We start from the raw sequence: 15,888 nt of genomic DNA, 5'->3' as shown, positions 1-15,888 counted from the left end.
GGTTATTTTTTTGGCTTAAAATAATAATAACTTTGTAACCCAATTGTTTCAATAATCTCTTTAATCATTAATATAAGAAACACACTTACATGGGTGTGGCTCCAGTTCAGCCAACTGTATATATATCCTTGTGTTTTTTATATGATTACAATTTTTTATTTTATGAAATGTAAAGATAAGACTCGAATTTTAGATATTATAAAGAGATGTACCACTAGATTAAGAGCTAATTAAGTTATGTATGATTATAACTTCATAATTTTCTATCTATTTTCTCTTTGAATTGAAATTGAAATGTATACATGGGTTTAGCCAAATTGGTTAGAGTGGATGTGCTCCCCACTATAAATCCGAGTTCGGATCCCTCTCTCCTTAATTTAGATTATATTAAATTAGAATATTGCTAGTATAAAAAAAAAATAGAAATTGAAATCAATATAGTTGATTGGTGAAAATTTCAGAACAAATTAATACAATTTTGTTCAATGGATTGAATTTTGGTATGAATGGTTGATTTTGCTGATATACTTTTGTTATAAAAAAAATTAATCTTTTTGTCAATGATTGTTTAAAATAAATGAGCCTTTATAGATCATGTGACTGCCAATCATGAAAAATATAAACTTAACCATTTTTTTTCATAACAATATAAATTATTCTTTTCGTTTAGCAAGTTATGGTTTGCACGGGAAGAAAGACTCTCTTTTTCGTATAGCCTTTTCCAAGATCTCACAGGAAATTCATGATCAAATCTTCATCTCTGGCCATCATCTGGCGAGATTAGGAAAAGGAGAGAGATATAAGAAGAAGAAAAAAAAACATAAATAAATGCGGATATTACCACACACAAAAATTATTTAAAAAAGGATATGGGATTCGTTGACTGTGGTGGAGTAAGCTGTAGATAGCAACACCCTCCTGCACATGATAAAACCCCCTGCGGGTCGCAGCTTCAGTGGAGATGTCAATTCTAGAGCCAACCGGGTCGTAACACGTGGAGAGCCTGAACCTGGACGGCTGCAGAGCATAAAATCTTCACTATCCTACCAGTCCCCATTTTTATATTTGTATCTGTTTTCCGTGCGTTCTATAACTTTCTCCACGTCTCTCGCACGGTCGCACCACCCATTCAACCACCTCTCAAGCTCCAAACTTTTTCAACTGCCCAAACTACCAAACGACCAAACGACACCGTCTTTCTTATACATAGTAATGCATTATCATTTTTCACGGTGATGCGCCAATGTCTCCTTGTACTCATCATCCCCCTCCTGTACTCTGAGTTTTTTCCTCTTTCAATCTTATATCTGTCTGTGTCGAATAAATGGCGGCCAAAATTGGTTCCTTTAGGCACAGTTTTGCCGAGAGAAGCAAGGAGAGGCTGCTATCGAGAAAAGGGTACTCGGATTTTGGCCTCAACAGCTCTGAAACCGGCGATGAGCATGTCAAATGTGGATGCTTTCGAGCAGTTTCTGATGGATTTAACAATTTATGTAAGAATTTTCAGGATACTTTTATCAAATTGTATCAAATGGGTCGCTCGGATCCTCGAAAAGCTGTCTTTGCTGCCAAGATGGGGATGTCGCTGTCAATTGTATCGCTGCTCATATTTTTCAAGGAGCCCCTTAAAGATGTTAGCCAGTATTCCATCTGGGCAATTCTCACAGTCGTTGTCGTCTTTGAATTCAGCGTAGGTATTAGTTCTTCTCATCATGCTTATCGGCTTATGTTTGTCTAATTCAAGTTTTCAAGTCACAGAAAAGAGCAAAAGTATCAAACAAAGTTGATCCCTTTTTTGTTTGTTTGTGTGCTTAATGGAAAGATAATTGTCATTTTGTTGTTAAAAGGTGCAACCCTGAACAAAGGTTTTAATCGTGCTTTGGGGACGTTTTCGGCTGGAGGGCTTGCTTTGGGTATCGCAGAAGCATCTGTGTGGGCAGGCGATCTCCAGGAGGTTGTTATTGTAATCAGTGTTTTCATAGCAGGTATTAAGTTAGTTGATATTGATCAGTATCAGTAGAGAAATTTGACCTTTTTTTCGGTTCTTTACTATTTGGCACCTTGCAGGTTTTCTTTGTTTATGATAAATCCTTTCTCTGAATTGACTGTTGGGTTTTGTGGTATTAGGTTTTTGTGCTAGTTATGCGAAGCTTTATCCGCCAATGAAGTCTTATGAATACGGATTTCGGGTATTCTTGTTGACTTATTGTATCGTCCTGGTGTCTGGGACTTCATCATTCTTCCAAACAGCAATTTATCGATTATTGCTTATTGGAGTCGGTGCTGGCATATGTTTGTGTGTAAATATACTCATATACCCCATCTGGGCAGGGGAGGATCTCCATAAGCTGGTGGTGAAAAACTTCACGGGTGTTGCTGTTTCTTTGGAAGGTTGGTTCATTTTTGTCTTTAATTTTGATTGTCTCCTGGAGATATCTGCCAAAAACGACATAATGTTGAGTATATCTTGATTTATACCCAATTGCAGTTACGAGATTGATCTTGAGGTGTCATGTTTTGTTCTGTTATAGGTTGTGTTAATGGATATCTGCAATGTGTTGAATATGAGAGAGTTCCTTCAAAGATTCTCACTTACCAAGCTTCTGATGACCCATTGTATAGTGGCTATAGATCGGCTGTACAATCTTCAAGCCAAGAGGAATCTCTGGTGTGCTGATATTACAGTTCTGCTTCTATTCTTCAAAATTTGAACTGAATAAGGTCAGGAATTATTGATTGAACTTACTCAAATTTAACACTGTTTATGCAGTTGGACTTTGCAATATGGGAGCCGCCACATGGCCCTTATAAGTCATTCAATTATCCCTGGAGACACTACGTCAAAGTTGGTGGTTCACTTAGGCATTGTGCATTCATGGTCATGGCAATGCACGGATGCATACTCTCAGAAATACAGGTAAATATTTATCTTTCCTTTTCACTGTGGCTTTGCTGAATGTATATATCAGAAGAAGAAAAATGTCGACATTAAATTCTGAATCTCCATATATGAGTCCAGGAGATGGATCTTTTGGTTCATACTGTTCATTTGAAAATAAAATGAGCTTATGATTATTGTAACCTTAAATCTTGAACTTGGTTTTACTTGATTTGCACTGTTCCCTCAAAATAATTTTGATTTGTCATGCCAATTACACTACTCAAGAAGAAGGGATTCTAAAAATTTTGTTTTGACTTTGCATAGAAGAATAGCCTTACGTCCCATTTCTCTGTTTGCAAAGACAAGAAAAGATTCTGAACCATGCAACAACAGGTCCCTATAGTTGATTAAGATTCTAAGAGCACATATTTCTTCTTAATCCTGTGTTTCTTAGGTTACCAGTTCATAACTTATGATCCCCTTTTCCAGGCCTATCCATTTTCATAATCAGGTTTCGTGCATGTGTTTCTGTAGGCACCGCCAGAAAAGAGACAGGTTTTTGGCATGGAGCTTCAGAGAGTTGGTAACGAAGGTGCTAAAATACTTCGTGAGCTAGGAAGCAAAGTGGAAAAGATGGAAAAACTAAGTCCGAAAGACATACTTTTTGAAGTGCATGAAGCAGCAGAAGCGTTGCAGATGAAGATAGACGAAAAGTCATACCTTCTTGTCAATTCAGAAAGATGGGCACCTGAAGTACGGCCCAAGGAATATGAAGAACCTCAGCATTTTGTTGATAGAGAGAATGAAAATAAGCAGGTGGTGATTGACTCTCTTAGTGAATTCTGGGATCCTCAGAATCCTAGCGGGGGTGCCGATCCTTCCATGCGACAATGGATATCCTCGGAAAGCTTGTTAAAAAACCCAGTTTCATGGCCACGGCTTTCGTTTAATGCGCATGTTGTGCAACAGGAACCAGAAGAATCAAAAGTTTATGAAAGCGCCAGTTCCTTATCTTTGGCAACGTTTGCATCACTTCTGATTGAGTTTGTGGCTAGGCTTCAGAATCTCGTGGATGAATTTAAAGAGCTCAGTGAGAAAGCCAAGTTTAAGGATCCTGTGGACCCATTTGAAGTCAAAGAGGAGGTGGTGGTTGGGTTTTGGACCAAACTATTAAGGTGGTTGCGGTTGAAGAATTAAGAGTGTGTTTTTCAGTTGGCTAGATATGTGTTATAATTTTGACCCAAGAAATTGGAGGTCATCATCACTGGTGGTAACTCAAACGAGGTGACAAAGTGATTTCGGTTTAGCTCTACAGATGTATTAAAAATGATGTACAAAGGCAGAGAGTGAGGTTCTCTGTTTTGAACTCTTGATTTGATGCCCTTTGATGCAAGCCATGCTGGGAAATCCACATTTTCACAACAGTCCGGTTCATCACAAAAATTCTTATATGAGCAATTGATGGAGAAGGAAACAAAATTTGGATCCGTTTCAAGCATAAAAACGCATATGCCTTATTTGTCTCATTGTCATAGGCTATCATAGTATCATGTAGTTGTGTATAATAAGCCATGAATAAAGCGTTTTTTATTTATTTATTTGAGTAGCCTGAAGCCGATAAATGTGAAAATAACAATATGCTTGACTGAAGGAGTTCCAACTTCTCCACCTCCATTCCCATGTAGACTGTAGTTTAGACTATCAATTGTACTAAAAGAAAAGTTCCAACCTCTCCACTTCCCCCTCTCCTAATCTCATTTGGAAAAAAATGAAGAGTAATTTTTTAAGTTCCAAGCAATTGATAAGATGTAAGAAAATAATATTAAAAAGCGTTTCTTCTTATTAGTGTTAGGGTCACACCATCACATAATATTACTAATCTAAGTTTTATGATATAGGCGGACTTGATGATATTTTGTGGATCTATAATACAATATTAATAAATAGATACATATTATTATAATATGAGTGAATGCCAAATGATTTATCGTGAATATCAACATGTATCGATGGTTTATTGTATATGCCGTTTATATATTACTTGTTCTTATTATTTTGAAATTAAAAACACTTTCAAGAAAAGGAACAGAAGAAGCATTAAAACGCATCACTATTGGGCTAGGGCTTGTGAAGCCCCAACACAAGTTCTGTTCCTCAGCTCTAATCTAAAGACGCCTCGACAAAAAAAAAATGTGAAGACGCCCAAAGGCTAACAACTAGCTTCTGTACACATGGGCCTAAAAACAAAAGGAACCATAATACGATAGTCTATCGACTCTCTTGTCCTCTCTCTCTCTCTCTCTCTCCCTCCGCTATAACAGATTGTCGAATCAGAGGCAGCCGGCGGGAAGGGCACTGAGATCGGTAAGACTGTTTTCGCTTATAAGTTTCATCGATTTCGTCTTAGTAAATGCAAACATTTTCATAATTTCTTTTTTCAATCAATTGGGGTAACTTGATTTTTGGCATCTGTTTGTTTTCCGAGGAAACTAAGGAAAGTAAGAACCTCCCCCCCAAAAAAAACTGAATTAATTATTTTATGTTTTCCTTTCCCGGAAATGAAGAGTAATTCAGCTGAAGCAATGTCTTACTATATCGCTCGCACGCACGCACGCTTGTTTATTTTTAATTGTTATTATTTCCTCGGTCATAAAATAAGTACGCAGTTGTTGATTCATTTTTCTCATTTGGAATTTTAGTAGCTAAACAGAGCCTTAGAGTTACTGATTCTGGAATCTCAGAATTCATCGTCGTGTTTTTCATTTTCTTTTAAACGTTTTTGGTATTTTCTGGATTTGAATTCTAGGGTTTGATTTAGATCTCGCGGTGTTGATCTGATGCTTTTCTCAATTATGCTCCACTGAATACCTTGGGAATCATAGGAATCGAAGTAAAGAATTGAAACCGAAATGAAAATATAGTGGTTCTGTTAATTATTGTAAGATTATGCATTCTTTCTAGTTTCGCAGTTCCTGTGAACCCTGGGTGGGTGGTCATATAGACCGTTGGTTATATCTGCAAAGTTTGCTTCCTTTAAAATACTATTAGTTATACTTATTATTTAGAAACGCATTTGCATATGCCCATCTAATTATAAAGGTACTTATTGTTTTACATATATAATTCGGTAGCTGCATTGATGGGTTTTAATACATATCATTTACTTGTAGTACTTATGTTATTTTCTTTTGTTGTTTGAAGGTTCTAAAAAAACTTTGATTTACAATGTCTATGGTTGATGAACCGCTATACCCAATAGCCGTTCTCATAGACGAGCTGAAAAATGACGACATCCAGCTACGGTTGAACTCAATCCGCAGGCTATCTACCATTGCACGTGCTCTTGGGGAAGAACGAACCCGTAAGGAGTTAATCCCCTTTCTGAGCGAAAACAATGATGACGATGATGAGGTACTTCTTGCAATGGCAGAAGAGTTGGGGGTCTTCATTCCATATGTTGGGGGAGTGGAGCATGCACATGTTTTGCTCCCACCCTTGGAAACCCTTTGCACTGTCGAGGAAACCTGTGTGAGGGACAAGGCTGTGGAGTCATTATGTAGGATTGGGTCTCAGATGAGGGAGGGTGATTTAGTAAACTGGTTTATTCCTCTTGTGAAGGTTAGATAACTTATTTTCTTCTATGTTCAAAATTTTATTACTTTTTAACGTTCGATGCCTTGTTCTAGTTTTAACCTCTATTTCCACGTGCCTAACCACTGGGCTAGCGCTCAAATTATTTATGGAGAGATGTGCCTTTTGTATCTTTAAATCTATGCCGTGTGGATACTTTTAAGTGCTTTGCACTGGTGACATTGACATGAAAACATCAATTCATCAGTGTCCTGCACATGTCTATGTGCATTCATTACAATGCTCTGTAGTTTTCAATCCTTTCACCCTCAGCAAATCCTTTGTTCAATGCGTATTGTATTTTTTTTTTTTCATCAGAGGTTGGCAGCTGGTGAATGGTTTACAGCTCGAGTATCTGCATGTGGGCTTTTTCATATTGCCTACCCTAGTGCACCAGAGACATTGAAGACGGAACTGCGGTCAATTTACAGTCAGTTGTGTCAAGATGACATGCCTATGGTTAGAAGGTCTGCTGCAACAAACCTGGGGAAATTTGCAGCAACTGTCGAACCTGCTCATCTGAAGACTGATATCATGTCCATATTTGAGGATCTTACACAAGATGGTAATTTAATGCTCACCTTGTTTTCTCGCCATCTATATTTTGTAATTCTATTAATTTGGTTAGAGTGTTTTGTCTGTACTTTAAGAAGTTGGGTGTTATTATTTCTGTCTTCACATTCTCAGTTTTGTAATTCTATCAATTTGGTTAGAGTGTTTTGTCTGTACTTTAAGAAGTTGGGTGTTATTATTTCTGTGTCTTCACATTCTAAGTTTGGTAAATCTATCAATTTGGTTAGAGTGTTTTGTCTGTACTTTAAGAAGTTGGGTTTTGTTATTTCTGTGTCTTCACATTCTCATTGTCTCTTTGAGTTCAAAGTTGGAGTTCTCAAAAAAAATTTCATCTCAGATCAAGATTCTGTTCGACTATTGGCTGTTGAGGGCTGTGCTGCTCTTGGAAAGTTGTTGGAGCCCCAAGACTGTGTTGCACATATCCTCCCTGTTATTGTTAACTTCTCTCAGGTAAACCTATTATTTAGAATGTCGAGTTTTGGTTTCTGAATATTTTGTGCAGGTTTATGTCCAGAATTTGCTACTTTTATATTGCTAGTATGTTATATTCATCCTATTTTGTCATAAAAAGGCTGAATGGATGGTTAAGGCATGTGTTTGGAAGTTGTTGGTCATGACACTGTGGAGTGTCACTGACAGTTTTGTGTAACCAAAAATATATCAATGAATTTTGTGTATCTTGACATTTTTTCTTATCTCTGAACAGGATAAGTCTTGGCGTGTGCGTTACATGGTTGCAAATCAACTATATGAGCTTTGTGAAGCTGTGGGGCCTGAGCCTACGAGGTATTTATTGTCATACTGCAGCCATGTGATAAAGATAGTGGAGATCAGTTATTTGACCACACATTTGTCTAGCCAATTTTTGTTTAGCTAAGTCACACTTCCCATCTGTAGTGGCTTATTTATGGCCTTTGATGTTTTTTTTTCCTTTTGAAATATTTGATTTATGATGGTTGTGTTTGAAGGACGGACTTGGTTCCTGCTTATGTGCGGTTGCTTCGAGATAATGAGGCTGAAGTACGTATAGCAGCTGCTGGCAAAGTTACTAAGTTTTGTCGGATTTTAAGCCCAGAACTTGCAATTCAGCATATTCTTCCATGTGTGAAGGTATGCATGCTTTAATGAAATTTTTTTCCTTTCTTGGTGCTGTTTGCTGTTGGCTCCAATTTATACTTTCTTTTGTATTAGCTATTCAATATTTCTCAATGACCTTTGCAGGAGCTGTCATCAGATTCTTCCCAACATGTCCGGTCTGCTTTGGCTTCAGTTATAATGGGAATGGCTCTTGTATTAGGAAAGGTGAGAATGTTATGTGGTTAGTGCAGTTATTGTTTCCAGGGAAGAACTCCATAATTGATCATTACATACAATAATGGCGGTATATCGGATTGGGTTTTTTGTCAATTTAAAAAGAGTTTGACAAATCACTGAACTGGAGCTGATATGAGGTGTATATGACTTTTACATTAAATGAATATGTGTTGGATAGTCCATACATCTGTGAAGAAGTTGGGAAGAAAAAAAAGAAGAGATGTGTATCTGGTCCATATCTCAAATTTAAATTCAGCTAACTAAATGGTATGAGTCAATGAATCTCAAAATTACATTCTTTTCAAATTAAATGACATTTTTGAAGATTGACTCTGAAGTCTGCAGGCCGAGGAGGGCTGCATATAAACCGTTTCTCAGGTTTTTGTTATACATCGCATAGATTTGGCCTGCAAATTACCCCCTGAGATAGATGGAGTGTTCTTTCTGGCTTATGTTTTTTGTTTGTTTTTTCTTTCTTTCTGGTTTGTGCTTGGATGAGATAGTCAATTGGTTTAGTCTCAATCCTGCAATCAATCTTTCAATCTTATGATAGCGTTGTCTGATTAATTGCATTACTTGCATGCATCTCATTATGCAGGATGCTACAATTGAGCAGCTCCTTCCCATTTTTCTTTCGCTTCTGAAGGATGAATTTCCGGATGTGCGCCTTAATATCATTAGCAAGCTTGATCAAGTGAATCAGGTCAGTTCAGGACTGAGAAAGTAAATGCCGGTGCTAAATACAATTTTTTTGACGATTCTTTACATGCTTTTAAACACAATGTTTTCAGACCTTACCATTTGGGCCTTTTTGGCCGTTCCCTATCAAAAGACGAATGTTTAGACCTTTTTAAGAGAATGCTCAAGCATGTCATTCTTGCAGGTTATTGGAATCGATTTGCTATCTCAATCCTTATTACCAGCCATAGTTGAGCTTGCGGAGGATAGACATTGGAGGGTTCGGCTCGCAATTATAGAGTACATACCTTTGTTGGCAAGTCAGCTGGGCGTAGGGTTCTTTGATGATAAGCTTGGTGCCCTTTGCATGCAGTGGCTACAGGATAAGGTTAGTGTATTCCTACCTTTCAAATACATGTCAGTTCATGATAAGCCTTGGAGGGAAGTTAAATTGTTCGCTTTTTCCCTTCAAGCTCGCATCTGTATCAAGTTTTATCAACTCCCTACCCACCTCATCTCTCTCTCTCTCTCCACCAAAAAAAAAAAAAAAAAAAGGAAGGAAAAAAGGAGAAAGAACTTGTATATGTGCATTAGTGATTTTTGTTTTTTTTTAAAAAAGCATTAGTAATTTCGATCCAATCTTGGTACATATTTCTCTGTTTTATCTTCTTTGACATCTGTTGCAAGTTTTTCTGTCTAATTATCATATTTGGAATCTATTGCAGGTCTACTCAATTCGTGATGCTGCTGCTAACAATTTGAAACGTCTTGCAGAAGAGTTTGGCCCAGAATGGGCAATGCAGCATATTATTCCACAGGTTTGTTTATTTCTGGTGCCCTACCACATTTTTAACTTTGCAGCTTTCTGCTCTTCTAGTTTTAAGTTGTGTATTTTATCTTTATACTTCTGACCAAAAAAAAAAACTTTATACTCAACTCTTTATAAGAACTGGGAATTTACGTCATTTGGGCAGGTTCTGGAGATGATTGACAATCCACACTATTTGTATCGAATGACAATTCTACGTGCAGTCTGTCTCCTTGCCCCGGTTATGGGTTCAGAAATCACATGTTCAAAACTGCTGCCAGTGGTTGTCAATGCGTCAAAGGACAGGTATATATACTCTATGAACTGTGCGTACCAAATATTAGAGAGATGATTTAGCAGAGTTATTCTGTTTGCTGGCCTGAATTCTTATGTTTCCCCTTCAGAGTTCCCAACATCAAATTTAATGTGGCAAAGGTGCTGCAGTCCCTTATCCCCATAGTTGATCAGTCTGTAAGTATCTACACCTGAATCTTGACAATTTCATTTCTGAATGTTTTATGTAATTTGTTATTCCAATTTATGTTTCTTCTTACTGGGGCATGAAAATTGCTGTGATCCAGGTGGTGGAGAAGACAATTCGGCCCTCTTTGGTTGAGCTGAGTGAGGACCCAGATGTTGACGTCCGATTTTTCGCTAACCAGGCACTTCAGGCAATTGATCATGTCATGATGTCAAGCTAGCCAGGATTCTTTACACTCTAGGAGATGTTGATTGCATATGTTTAAAACGAAGGCATCATTTCTGCATATCATGAGAGTAGTTTATATGTCCTTTGCTGGAGCGTCTGAGTAAGTGTGCTAGTATTTTGTGCCTAACATGAGGGACCGTTCTGTGTTGCCTAAGTTTATGCAATATTTAGTTCCCGTCGTATATGGGGAAAATGTGTAATATTAGCTTCCAGATTTTCTTTGTACTGTTGTGCAAATTGTTTCTTGTCTTCATCGGTAGGAAGATAAATATTGTCGTAGAATTGAATTGAAGAACCGTATTATTTTGTTGGTGAATATATTCCATATTTTTTTTCTTCCTAATATTTAATATTTGTTGGTGCTTTCAAAACGAGATTGGGTACTTTCAAATCTCCGTTCATCTCAGTTAAAGAGAAACTTACCTATTCTTTGTTTCATATACCTTTTTCTCTATCCTGTTATGAGAGACAGAGAGTTAGGTTTATGAAACATGTTATGTACAAGTTTTGCTCGTCTGTTAGATTGGTATTTGAAGCTTTTCTCAGTATCGTGATTGATAGAAAATAATTTTAATTGGATTCGGTTTAAGTTTGATTGTCAACACACAATTACGAATTTGCGATGATAGGAGCGAACCAAATAGGACAAGGACAATTCCTGTTTATTTCATGTTGATTTGATGAGGGATGCTTTTTCGGGATGGTGGCAGTGGCAGTCTAAGCTGCCAACCCACGTGAAATGGTGGACTTGCGGCACTTGTCTTGTGTTTAATTCCTCCACGGCTCTCCATGATGCAGACGTAAATGGAATATCATGTATCTCACCAATACAAAACAAAACAAAATTATAGTGTTGCTAGCGTTCCCCCCTATCCCAGTTGCCATCAACCTTTTCTCTTCTCTCTCTCTCCAACAACCCACCACCTTGTCAACGTCCACGCCCCAGCCACTTTCCCCACCCACACCTCAAGACCCCGATTCCCTAAGCCAAAACCCACCACCCCACCCCACCCCGATTCTCTCTCTCTCTCTCTCTCTCTCTCTCTCTCTTTATTTTTTCAAATGTTATGTTTTAATATTTTAAAGTTAATTTCAAAAAGGTTTATAGGTTTTTTGAAAGCCAAAAAAGGGCTTATAGTGTAAATTTAACGGACTGGATCACATTGGCTAACGGTTCTAAACACAAGCACTAAATTGGCTAAATTAAAAACACATTGATTAAATTGACCAACGCGGTAAAACATAAGGACCATTTTGACATTTAGGCCTATATTTTTTTAAACCTATGTAATACAAAATAATCTTTGCATAATGTTCTCATGAAGTCGGGTAAAAAACCTATGGAAATAAATAAATAAATCAAATCCCGTTCCTATATTAATACTAATACAAAGAATGCAAGCTGGTTATCTGTGGAGAGAAATTGTTAATGAAATATACTTGAGCACTTTGTTGATAAAAAAAAGAAGAAGATAAATTGCATGTATATGTTTTTAATACAAACAATAGTTTAAATTATAGGGGAATGGAGTTTCTCATACACACATTAACTAGCTGCAATAGGAATTCAAATACGAGAACATTGATCTGCAAGTCAAGATTCTTTTACCACTAGAAGCGATATATTGCATGGTTATAACTTGAAGAAGAAAAAAAATTCAAAAATACCCACGCATTATCGTATGTGTCTATCTTGCAGGGTACTATAATATAAATTTTGGTAAATGAATTGATCAGATACAGCCGTAAAAGTTAAATATGGGGGTTGAAGCATTTGCAACCTATACGACCGATGGTTCGCACCTGGTGCCCCCCAACCCAACCACCAAATGAAAGCTTCGTTTTACTGCATATAGCTAATTAGCTAGCTGCTGGGTTGGGTGCACATGCAATTGCGCATATGATGGAAGCCTTATAAATACAGCCATAAAACAAAACTATATATTACATTTAAGCTTAGCATTCAAGTCCAGCTTTCCATACATGATCTTCGCGATATATGGAAGTAGCAGAAGAAAAAGTAGGAGAACGAAAGAGAAATATGCCATTGCCATCCAAAACTCAGGTATTTCATAGACATATATATGATGTGTTATGTGTACTGTATAATTAATTAATAATATAGTATTGTCTCTGCGCTAGCTACATGATTAACTACCTTTTTCTAGCATTGAACCTAAGGAACTTACATTATTTGTTTCTGCAGAAAAGGATTGGGCAGTAATTTCATGTGGAACACTCATTTGGGCAAGAATGTATCACTAATTTTAATAGACGGAGGGCGCCATCTGCAGCCCCATGAAGAAACCTCAACCAAGAACCTTCACGAGAGGCCATCGTGGGAGAGGGCATGTATGGCCTTCGTCAATCACTTATACACTTACACTTTCATGCTTAAGAAGAAATTATTATATAATTTGTTTTCATCAGAATATACAGGTTTTGGTGACAAACAAAGTATGTATGTATGATCCCCAGCTAGCAATAGGGTGACTTCATAAGCTCATGCTAAGAACGCATACCAATTGATACTTCAATTAAAATAGGTCATTTTACTTATGCACATTTCAGATTGTATGAGAAGTATATTTCATTTCCTTTTCTGGTTGTAACCAAAACATTACAAGGGATCATCGATATTTTCCTAATTTACGCATTACCATTACCATTTGAGAATCATCATGAATTAATTTTTCAGTATTCCATGTATGAGCATTAACATTATGAAAATGGATAAGACCCCAAACATAAGAACAAGAATTTACATGATAAGCCCTCCTAGTACGTACTGATTTAGATGACAGCTAGCTAGCAATGATCTGGTTTCTTTGTCTTTTCCCAACGTTTTACACAATTCTTTCTGATAAGAAGAAGAAAAAAAGTAAAAAGCTTTTACACAAATTATTAATTGCCCTTCGATTTCCTTCCACAGCTAGGAGAGAGAGAGTTATATACATATATGTATATATATATATATATATATATATATATATATATATCTACTAATTATAATTAACAAAGGCCTTAATATGAGTTATCATTTCATGGGATCGAGTTTTCGAAAGCTGAGACTTATCTAGAACCTGAAATGCATGCCCAACACCTTTGTACACCACACACTCCACCTTCATCTTACCAGCTCTGTTGCTGTTATGATCCAATGCACAACAAAACTCTAAGTTTCTATCTTTTAATATATCCATCTCTGAAATGCAAACCATGGTAGCCCAAACAGCCCTTAGAGAGCTAGCACTCTTCAAAGGGTTGCACCATGGATGGTCGCGATTAGCGCCACATGGCAGCGCCAATCGCCAGTAAGTATCAGAAGCTGCCAAGCTCAACGCAGACCTAGGTTGCTTCACCATATAGTACTTCTCAGAACTTGTTCTTGCCTCTCCCCCAAAAAATGGTTGCAGCAAAATTGTACCCTTAATAGTTAAAGGCTGAATTAAGCTTGAAATGATCATTTGTTCATCACATGGACCGTCAGAAATAATATTGCAAAGTCTTGTGCCCACATTATAGGCTATATTGGCACCAGCACTGTCCCCCATTAGAAAAATTCTAGAAAAGTCACACTGTCTTGACCACCATTTATTATTAGCCCCACGTTGACCTAGAGCTTGTTGCTTTAGCCACAAAAGGGCCTTCAACCCATCTTCATATGCTGCTGGGAGAGGGTGCTCAGGGACCAGTCGATAATTCACAGACATGATTAAGCAACCGGCTTTGGCTGCTAGCTTTGCTAAGAATTCATGGTAACAACTCCAAGCGGCTGAGCCAACACAAAACCCACCTCCATGGAAATAGACTAGCAAAGGGAGCTTGTTGTCATTTCCATGGCATTTGGGAACATAGAAACGTGACCAAATGTTTGTGAACTTGTCAATGACCACATCCCTGGATGTCACGCCTAGCTCGGGAGCCACTGCGGTTGTGACACATGGAACAATATGGGGTCTCTCCACATGTCCATCTTTGTACACTTTAATAAGCCCTTCAATTTCCTCAATCACATTCCCATGTTGTTGGTCATGCTCATGAGGGTTGGTTTTTGGGTTGAAACTTGGATCTAAGGTGATAGCAGCCATTGATCTCTTTGCTCTCATATGAAGAATGTGAAAGAAAACTTTGGAAAGCTAGCACAAAACTTTGAATAGAGTTTTGGGCAATTAAGGAAACGTTTGTGGCTCTGCGTTCCTTAAATAGATGATGAAAATGCGAAAATGATAAGGCAAGGAAACCTATAGTTGGGGCAGCTAAAGAGAGGAAGAGAGATCAACCCATCTTATCCTGCCAAGTGGGCAATTGGGTCACTGCCACATGTCTTCACGTGGATCTAGTGTAGTATAGGGGCCATGGGAGTGCCTTTTGGTAACCCAGTTGATTAACTAAATTGTCAGATTAATCAAGTATTAATTTTCTTCAGTCGGTAAGTTAAGTCATAAGTGCAAATTGTAAGTGACCTACCCATTAATCAGATGCATATTAAAATTAATTAGTTGGGTTTAATTAAAATCAATGAGAATAATTTTCACATAAACATCATATGTTTGACCTTTGATCATAATTACACCATTATGTTTTCTTATACAGCTGGGCTTGGAAACAGCTTTTCCTTTTAGAATATGTGCATGACATTGTTAGACATTTTAAAGCGACAATGCTGCAGCATTAGGGACTTGAGTGGAATCAAAGCACTAGCTAGCTAGAGGGACCTCACTTTTGGTTGCCTCCCAATACCATCTTTTCAACGGCACTGTTTTTGGGGCCATTATGCTTCCACCAAGGCAAAAGTAGAACCAGAGCATTATTAATCTTGAAAATTAACTCCTCCCATTTCCATATATGTTAGAAGCGCCCTCCCCTGTGTTTCAGGACGTCCATGGAACATGCACCTTGTAAGTCATCAGTGGATGTGGATCTTTCCATGGTCAAAGGCTTTTGGCTTGTCAAATGTCAAATAAATTTTTATTATGAGACCCACTTTGAAAAGGATCTTAATGGGAAATATCTGAAGAATATGGTACATGAATGTTGTCAGTTTTTACAAACAATCAGGGAGCATCAGTTGGGGATAAGAGAATAATTGCACTAGCTGGCTGATTGTTCTTGATCGAGCTATTGTACCTTCCTACTACCTAACGTGTCACACCAAAATTTGTACAATATTCCTTATTAAAACAAGAATTAGTAATGTTGAGTTGAGAATACACCACCTAATTATATGTCACACCAAAATTTGTACAATATTCCTTCTCAAAACAAGAATTAGTAATGTTGAGTTGAGAATAC

At 37.4% G+C, this 15,888-nt stretch overlaps 3 protein-coding genes across 3 annotated transcripts; 2 read left to right on the top strand and 1 right to left on the bottom strand.

Moving 5' to 3' along the window:
* The first annotated feature begins 1,062 nt into the window (after nt 1-1,062).
* LOC110757174 (aluminum activated malate transporter family protein) lies at nt 1,063-4,479 on the top strand. Its single transcript, XM_021958735.2, has 6 exons — nt 1,063-1,694; nt 1,848-1,985; nt 2,128-2,391; nt 2,532-2,668; nt 2,771-2,917; nt 3,416-4,479. The coding sequence occupies exons 1-6, from the start codon at nt 1,325-1,327 to the stop codon at nt 4,076-4,078; spliced, it is 1,719 nt and encodes a 572-aa protein (XP_021814427.1). The 5' UTR covers nt 1,063-1,324; the 3' UTR covers nt 4,079-4,479.
* Nucleotides 4,480-5,082: 603 nt separating this feature from the next.
* On the top strand, nt 5,083-10,938 carry LOC110757148 (uncharacterized). The gene is made up of 13 exons (XM_021958703.2): nt 5,083-5,245; nt 6,083-6,499; nt 6,830-7,076; nt 7,422-7,534; nt 7,791-7,870; nt 8,053-8,194; nt 8,306-8,386; nt 8,997-9,101; nt 9,282-9,464; nt 9,802-9,894; nt 10,051-10,190; nt 10,289-10,355; nt 10,466-10,938. The coding sequence occupies exons 2-13, from the start codon at nt 6,107-6,109 to the stop codon at nt 10,583-10,585; spliced, it is 1,764 nt and encodes a 587-aa protein (XP_021814395.1). The 5' UTR covers nt 5,083-5,245; nt 6,083-6,106; the 3' UTR covers nt 10,586-10,938.
* A 2,294-nt stretch (nt 10,939-13,232) lies between these two features.
* Nucleotides 13,233-14,809, bottom strand: LOC110757119 (alpha/beta-Hydrolases superfamily protein). Its single transcript, XM_021958668.2, has one exon. It carries the CDS (start codon nt 14,700-14,702, stop codon nt 13,596-13,598), a length of 1,107 nt encoding a protein of 368 aa, XP_021814360.1. The 5' UTR covers nt 14,703-14,809; the 3' UTR covers nt 13,233-13,595.
* Nucleotides 14,810-15,888: the final 1,079 nt, after the last annotated feature.

This window comes from Prunus avium, chromosome 1 (genome assembly GCF_965620075.1).
Source record: "Prunus avium chromosome 1, drPruAviu1.hap1.1, whole genome shotgun sequence".
Classification (NCBI taxonomy): domain Eukaryota; kingdom Viridiplantae; phylum Streptophyta; class Magnoliopsida; order Rosales; family Rosaceae; genus Prunus; species Prunus avium.
The sequence above is the reverse complement of the archived record's forward strand: the minus strand, read 5'-3'. Positions and strand labels throughout refer to the sequence as shown.

Excerpts from the sequence above, each read along its gene's own strand:
- LOC110757119 (XM_021958668.2), bottom strand. The coding sequence starts at position 14,702 with ATGAGAGCAAAGAGATCAATGGCTGCTATCACCTTAGATCCAAGTTTC.
- LOC110757148 (XM_021958703.2), top strand. The coding sequence starts at position 6,107 with ATGTCTATGGTTGATGAACCGCTATACCCAATAGCCGTTCTCATAGAC. Across the intron at positions 6,500-6,829 it reads GGTTTATTCCTCTTGTGAAG|AGGTTGGCAGCTGGTGAATG; the intron begins GTTAGATAACTT and ends TTTTTTCATCAG. Across the intron at positions 8,387-8,996 it reads TGGCTCTTGTATTAGGAAAG|GATGCTACAATTGAGCAGCT; the intron begins GTGAGAATGTTA and ends CTCATTATGCAG.
- LOC110757174 (XM_021958735.2), top strand. The coding sequence starts at position 1,325 with ATGGCGGCCAAAATTGGTTCCTTTAGGCACAGTTTTGCCGAGAGAAGC. Across the intron at positions 1,986-2,127 it reads AATCAGTGTTTTCATAGCAG|GTTTTTGTGCTAGTTATGCG; the intron begins GTATTAAGTTAG and ends TTGTGGTATTAG. Across the intron at positions 2,392-2,531 it reads TGTTGCTGTTTCTTTGGAAG|GTTGTGTTAATGGATATCTG; the intron begins GTTGGTTCATTT and ends GTTCTGTTATAG.